The sequence below is a fragment of the Procambarus clarkii genome, chromosome 45 (assembly GCF_040958095.1).
Source record: "Procambarus clarkii isolate CNS0578487 chromosome 45, FALCON_Pclarkii_2.0, whole genome shotgun sequence".
Classification (NCBI taxonomy): Eukaryota; Metazoa; Arthropoda; class Malacostraca; order Decapoda; family Cambaridae; genus Procambarus; species Procambarus clarkii.
This window is the reverse complement of record NC_091194.1, coordinates 17,021,386-17,028,571: the sequence shown is the minus strand read 5'-3', so window position 1 is coordinate 17,028,571 and position 7,186 is coordinate 17,021,386. Positions and strand designations below refer to the sequence as shown.

The window sequence follows — 7,186 nt, the reverse complement described above, 5'->3', positions numbered from 1 at the left end:
AGAAAGTGGAGAGAAAGTAGAGAGAATAAAGAGTAAGAACAGACAGGAAACATGATAGAAGTAAAGGCATGACAAGGACAGTAAGACAACACAGGAGCCGCCCCACAACAGCAGCCTACAGCCCACACAGTCTACACAGTCCACACACACCCCACACACCCCACACAGCCCACACAGCCCACACAGCCCACACAGTCTACACACCCCACACAGCCCACACAGTCTACACAGTCTACACAGTCCACACACAGCCTACACACCCCACACACACCCCCACACACCCCACACAGCCCACACACCCCACACAGCCCACACACCCCACACAGCCCACACACCCCACACAGCCCACACAGCCCACACAGCCCACACAGTCTACACAGTCTACACAGTCCACACACAGCCTACACAGTCCACACACAGCCTACACACCCCACACACACCCCCACACACCCCACACACCCCCACACACCCCACACACACCCCACACACACCCCCACACACACCCCCACACACACCCCCACACACCCCACACACACAGCCTACATACCCCCACACACCCCACACACACCCCACACACCACACACACACCCCACACACACCCCACACTCACCCCACACACACCCCACACACACCCCACACACCCCCCACACACCCCACACACACCCCACACACACCCCACACACACCCCACACACACCCCACACACACCCCACACACACCCCACACACACCCCACACACACCCCACACACACCCCACACACACCCCACACACACCCCACACACACCCCACACAGCCCACACAGTCTACACAGCCCACACAGTCTACACAGTCCACACACAGCCTACACACCCCACACACACACCCCCACACACCCCACACAGCCCATACACAGCCTACACACCCCCACACAGCCCACACACACCCCACACACACCCCACACACACCCCCACACACACCCCCACACACCCCACACACACCCCACACACAGCCTACATACCCCCACACACTCCACACACACCCCACACACACCCCACACACACCCCACACACACACCCCACACACACAGCCCACACACACAGCCCACACAGCCCACACACACCCCGCACACACCCCACACACCCCCACACACCCCACACACACCCCACACACAGCCTACATACCCCCACACACCCCACACACACCCTACACACCCCACACACACCCCACACACACACCCCACACACACACCCCACACACACACCCCACACACACAGCCCACACAGCCCACACACACCCCACACACACCCCACACACACCCCACACACACCCCACACACACCCCACACACACCCCACACACACCCCACACACACTCCCCACACACACTCCCCACACACACTCCCCACACACACTCCCCACACACACTCCCCACACACACCCCCCACACACCCCACACACACCCCACACACACCCCCACACACCCCACACACAGCCCCACACACCCCCCACACACCCCACACACACAAAATCACCAACACCTTGAAAGGAAAAGAGAGAAAACCCACTCATTACGCCGCTGGAGACCCGCTCCCCGGCTCCCTAAAGTTATTACAAGATTTCTCTACGGTTTTCACGTCCACAGAGCTGCCAAGATTATGATTAATGATTATCCTGGGTGAGCAGAGTCACCAGGATGGTTAACAGCAGTCAAGGGTCGTCCCGGGAGATTGGCGACCATGTGGAATGATTGGGTAAAGTGGTATGGCTTTTAGCAATGCTGCTACTGACCCTAGAGCGTCCTAATGCTGTGACTAATCCTAGAGCGTCCTAATGCTGTGACTAATCCTAGAGCGTCCTAATGCTGTGACTAATCCTAGAGCGTCCTAATGCTGTGACTAATCCTAGAGCGTCCTAATGCTGTGACTAATCCTAGAGCGTCCTAATGCTGCGACTAATCCTAGAGCGTCCTAATGCTGCGACTAATCCTAGAGCGTCCTAATGCTGCGACTAATCCTAGAGCGTCCTAATGCTGCGACTAATCCTAGAGCGTCCTAATGCTGCGACTAATCCTAGAGCGTCCTAATGCTGCGACTAATCCTAGAGCGTCCTAATGCTGCGACTAATCCTAGAGCGTCCTAATGCTGCGACTAATCCTAGAGCGTCCTAATGCTGTGACTAATCCTAGAGCGTCCTAATGCTGTGACTAATCCTAGAGCGTCCTAATGCTGTGACTAATCCTAGAGCGTCCTAATGCTGTGACTAATCCTAGAGCGTCCTAATGCTGTGACTAATCCTAGAGCGTCCTAATGCTGTGACTAATCCTAGAGCGTCCTAATGCTGTGACTAATCCTAGAGCGTCCTAATGCTGTGACTAATCCTAGAGCGTCCTAATGCTGTGACTAATCCTAGAGCGTCCTAATGTTGTGACTAATCCTAGAGCGTCCTAATGCTGCGACTCACCCCTAGAGCGTCCTAATGATGTTCCTGACCCCCAGAGCGTCCCAAAGACCGCTCCTGACCCCCAGAGCGTCCCAAAGACCGCTCCTGACCCACAGAGCGTCCCAAAGACAGCTCCTGACCCCACAGAACGTCCCAAAGACCACTCCTGACCCCCAGAGCGTCCCAAAGACCGCTCCTGACCCCACAGAACGTCCCAAAGACCGCTCCTGACCCCCAGAGCGTCCCAAAGACAGCTCCTGACCCACAGAGCGTTCCAAAGACCGCTCCTGAGCCCACAGAACGTCCCAAAGACCGCTCCTGACCCCCAGAGCGTCCCAAAGACCGCTCCTGACCCCCAGAGCGTCCCAAAGACAGCTCCTGACCCCACAGAGCGTCCCAAAGACAGCTCCTGACCTCCAGAGCGTCCCAAAGACAGCTCCTGACCTCCAGAGCGTCCCAAAGACAGCTCCTGACCCCCTAGAGCGTCCCAAAGACAGCTCTTGACCACAGAGCGTCCCAAAGACAGCTCCTGACCCCACAGAACGTCCCAAAGACAGCTCCTGACCCCCATGAGCGTCCCAAAGACAGCTTCTGACCCACAGAGCGTCCCAAAGACCGCTCCTGACCCCTAGAGCGTCCCAAAGACAGCTCCTGACCACAGAGCGTCCCAAAGACAGCTCCTGACCCCCAGAGCGTCCCAAAGACCGCTCCTGACCCACAGAGCGTCCCAAAGACCGCTCCTGACCCCCTAGAGCGTCCCAAAGACCGCTCCTGACCCCCCAGAGCGTCCCAAAGACAGCTCCTGACCACAGAGCGTCCCAAAGACAGCTCCTGACCTCCAGAGCGTCCCAAAGACAGCTCCTGACCCCCAGAGCGTCCCAAAGACCGCTCCTGACCCCACAGAGCGTCCCAAAGACCGCTCCTGACCCCACAGAGCGTCCCAAAGACAGCTCCTGACCTCCAGAGCGTCCCAAAGACAGCTCCTGACCACAGAGCGTCCCAAAGACCGCTCCTGACCCCACAGAGCGTCCCAAAGACAGCTCCTGACCCCATAGGGCGTCCCAAAGACAGCTCCTGACCCCCAGAGCGTCCCAAAGCAGCTCAGTTCCCAAAGGTCAGTTCAGCATATACGACTGTGTCAAATGTAGACCAGCTGTCAAGAAAAGATTCAGGGTATATTGACATGTTCAAGAGTGCCGTCAACAACAGAGGTGCGCTACACACTGGCTTTTTCCCACCTGAAAATTATTCTCACTCACATACAGGGGCCGGTGGCTGAATGGACAGCGCTTGGGACTCGTAATCCCAAGGCTGGGATTCGATCCCAGGCGCTGGAGGAAATAGATGGGCAGAGTTTCTTTCACCCTGATGCCCCAGTTACCTAGCAGTAAATAGGTACCTGGGAGTTAGACAGCTGCTACGGGATGCTTCCTGGGTGTGTGGGTGTATGGAAGAAAAAAATTAGTAGTTAGTAACAGTTGATTGACAGTTGAGAGCCGGGCCGAAAGAGTAGAGCACAGCCCCGCAAGCACAACTAGGTGAATACACACACACACACACACACACACACACACACACACACACACACACACACACACACACACACACAGGAGAAGCATAAGCATTGTGTCTGCCACTCTCCATGGTGTACAACAAATCACTGGCAACAGGGGAACTGCCAAACATTTGGAAAGCGACTAATGTAGTCCCGATATACAAGAAAGGGGGATTGACAGGAGGCACTGAACTACAGGCCAGTGTCCCTAACCTGCATACCATGCAAGCTGATGGAGAAGATTGTGCGAAGAAAGCTAGTGGAACATCTGGAGCGAAAGAACTTTGTAACACAGCATCAACATGGGTTCAGGGATGGCAAGTCCTGCCTCACAGGGTTACTTGAATTCTATGACCAGGCAACAAAAATCAGGCAAGAGAGAGTGGGATGGGCAGATTGCATATTTTGGATTGCCAGAAAGCCTTTGATACAGTACCACACAAGAGGCTAATGAAAAAGCTGGAGATGCAGGCTGGAGTGAAAGGGAAGGTACTCCATTGGATAAGGGAGTACCTAAGCAACAGAAGACAGCGAGTCTGTGTGAGGGGTGAGGTCTCAGATTAGTGAGACGTCACCAGTGGAGTCCCGCAGGGTTCAGTCCTTGGACCTATACTGCTTCTGATATATGCAAATGATCTCCCAGAGGGTATAGACTCGTTCCCCCTGATTGTTTGCTGATGATGCAAACATCATAAGATGACCTAGACAAACTGAATGAATGAATGGTCCAACTAATGGCTACTAAAGCTCAACCCGAGTAAATGTAAGATAATGAAACTAGTCGGAGGAACCAGGAGGCCAGACACAGGATACCAAATGGGAAATGAAGTCCTTCATGGAACGGACAGAGAAAGATCTAGGAGTTGATATCACACCAAACCTGTCTCCTGAAACCCACATAAAAAGAATAACATCGGCGGCGTATGCAAAGCTGGCTAACATCCGAGCTGCCTTCAGGAATCATTCAGAACCTTGTATACCACATACGTAAGACCAATCCTGGAGTATGATGACTCAGCATGGAGCCCGTACATTGTCAAGCACAAGACGAAGCTGGAAAAAGTTCAGAGGTATGCCATTTGGCTAGACCCAGAACTAAGAGATATGAGTTACAAGGACAGGCTGCGTGAAATGCACCTTACGACACTGGAAGACAGAAGAGTAAAGGGTAACAGTAAGTACTTTTACTCATACTCAAAGGTAGAATGTAAGGAAAAACCCATATTACCAGAAACCTTACCTAAATAGACAGGAGATCCCGAATTGACACCTGAGAAAAAACTACAGCAAGATCCTGGAGATTTTGAAGTTGAAGAACAAATCAGAATGTCTAACGAAACGCGCACATGGGATTAGCGAGGGATTAGCGAAGCCTTAGCGAGGGAGAGTGGGACACAACGACCAATTATACTGCATCCCAAACAGGCTGTCTCTGAATGGTGCTGGTCCAGAGTATACACCATACTGATGGTGCTGGCCCAGAGTATACACCATACTACACACAACATACACCCTTTCTATACCAGCAAAAGAAACCCACTCAGCGGGTTCCTTTCTCTACCACAGAGCAGGACGAATATACTGAACACCCCCATAGAAACCGGGGCCACAGAGCTGGAGTCCAGCCATCTGTGGACCAAGCCTCACCCTGGAAAGCGTAAGGAGAGTGCATCACGTCCCCGTCACCGCCGTACACAAAAGTCTAGGACAACAGCACGCGGCGCCAGGTGCTGTTTGGTGTGTCAGAAACAGCTTGGAAAATGGCGCCTCGTCTCTCCCGTCTGTAACTTGCGCCCTACCCGTCAGAGGGCAGCACCGGGAGCAGACATTGACGATACTAAACACGTCAAGACATGCCGGATATATTCTGACATTTTCTAATATTTCTTGATTGGCGTCCGCCAGCTGTTGATGGTGTCTGACAACTGTTGAGGGGTGTCTGACAGCTGCTGAGGGTGTCTGACAACTGTTGAGGGTGACTGACAACTGTTGAGGGTGTCTGACAACTGTTGAGGGTGTCTGACAACTGTTGAGTGTGTCTGACAACTGTTGAGGGTGTCTGACAACTGTTGAGGGTGTCTGACAACTGTTGAGGGTGTCTGACAACTGTTGAGGGTGTCTGACAACTGTTGAGGGTGTCTGACAACTGTTGAGGGTGTCTGACAACTGTTGAGGGTGTCTGACAACTGTTGAGGGTGTCTGACAACTGTTGAGGGTGTCTGACAACTGTTGAGGGTGTCTGACAACTGTTGAGGGTGTCTGACAACTGTTGAGGGTGTCTGACAACTGTTGAGGGTGTCTGACAACTGTTGAGGGTGTCTGACAACTGTTGAGGGTGTCTGACAACTGTTGAGGGTGTCTGACAACTGTTGAGGGTGTCTGACAACTGTTGAGGGTGTCTGACAACTGTTGAGGGTGTCTGACAACTGTTGAGGGTGTCAACTGTTGAGGGTGTCTGACAACTGTTGAGGGTGACTGACAACTGTTGAGGGTGACTGACAACTGTTGAGGGTGACTGACAACTGTTGAGGGTGACTGACAACTGTTGAGGGTGACTGACAACTGTAGAGGGTGACTGACAACTGTTGAGGGTGTCTGATAACTGTTGAGGGTGTCTGACAACTGTTGAGGGTGACTGACAGGACGCAAACATGTGCAGTAAAAGTATATATATTAAAGAGTGTTGGGGGGGGGGAGGGTTATTGATTCAGCTGGTTAGGTTGTGGAGAGACTTGAGAATATCTCAAAAGCTGGTGTTGGAAAGGGATAATGTTATCTTTCACGTCCAGGGCGCTCTCTCTCTCTCTCTCTCTCTCTCTGCTGTCGTCAGTATGTCTGTGTCTCTCTCTTGTGGCCGCGTCTTTGTTGGTCTATTTTAGTCCCCCCGGGATGATTTTATTCTCGTCTCATTTTCTCTAACCTTTCACACGACATACATAAGGTGAACAAAAGCTTGATGACAGTTTAAGTGGCTGTAGAAGAAAAGCTTGACGACAGGATAAGTGGTTGTAGGATGCAAATATGAAATGCATGCATGCAGCAGAAATAATAATATGCACATTCTTATATATATTGTCACATGAATCTCCTGCAGTGACATTCATCATCACATGAAAAAGCAGTGGAACTGCCTTTTCCCCCTCACCTTCAATGTCTCTGTACTTTAAGTCTACACCTACACCAGCCCAGATAAGTCATCAGTCCGGCCACCTCTC

The 7,186-nt window shown here is 52.5% G+C and overlaps 1 protein-coding gene across 1 annotated transcript; it reads right to left on the bottom strand.

Annotated features, from left to right (window-relative positions):
* Positions 1 to 5,817: 5,817 nt before the first annotated feature.
* On the bottom strand, positions 5,818 to 6,624 carry LOC138350298 (mucin-13-like). Its single transcript, XM_069300911.1, has one exon. It carries the CDS (start codon positions 6,622 to 6,624, stop codon positions 5,818 to 5,820), a length of 807 nt encoding a protein of 268 aa, XP_069157012.1.
* Positions 6,625 to 7,186: the final 562 nt, after the last annotated feature.

Bases quoted from the DNA above. Each gene is read 5' to 3' on its own strand.
- LOC138350298 (XM_069300911.1), bottom strand. From the start codon at position 6,624: ATGTTTGCGTCCTGTCAGTCACCCTCAACAGTTGTCAGACACCCTCAA.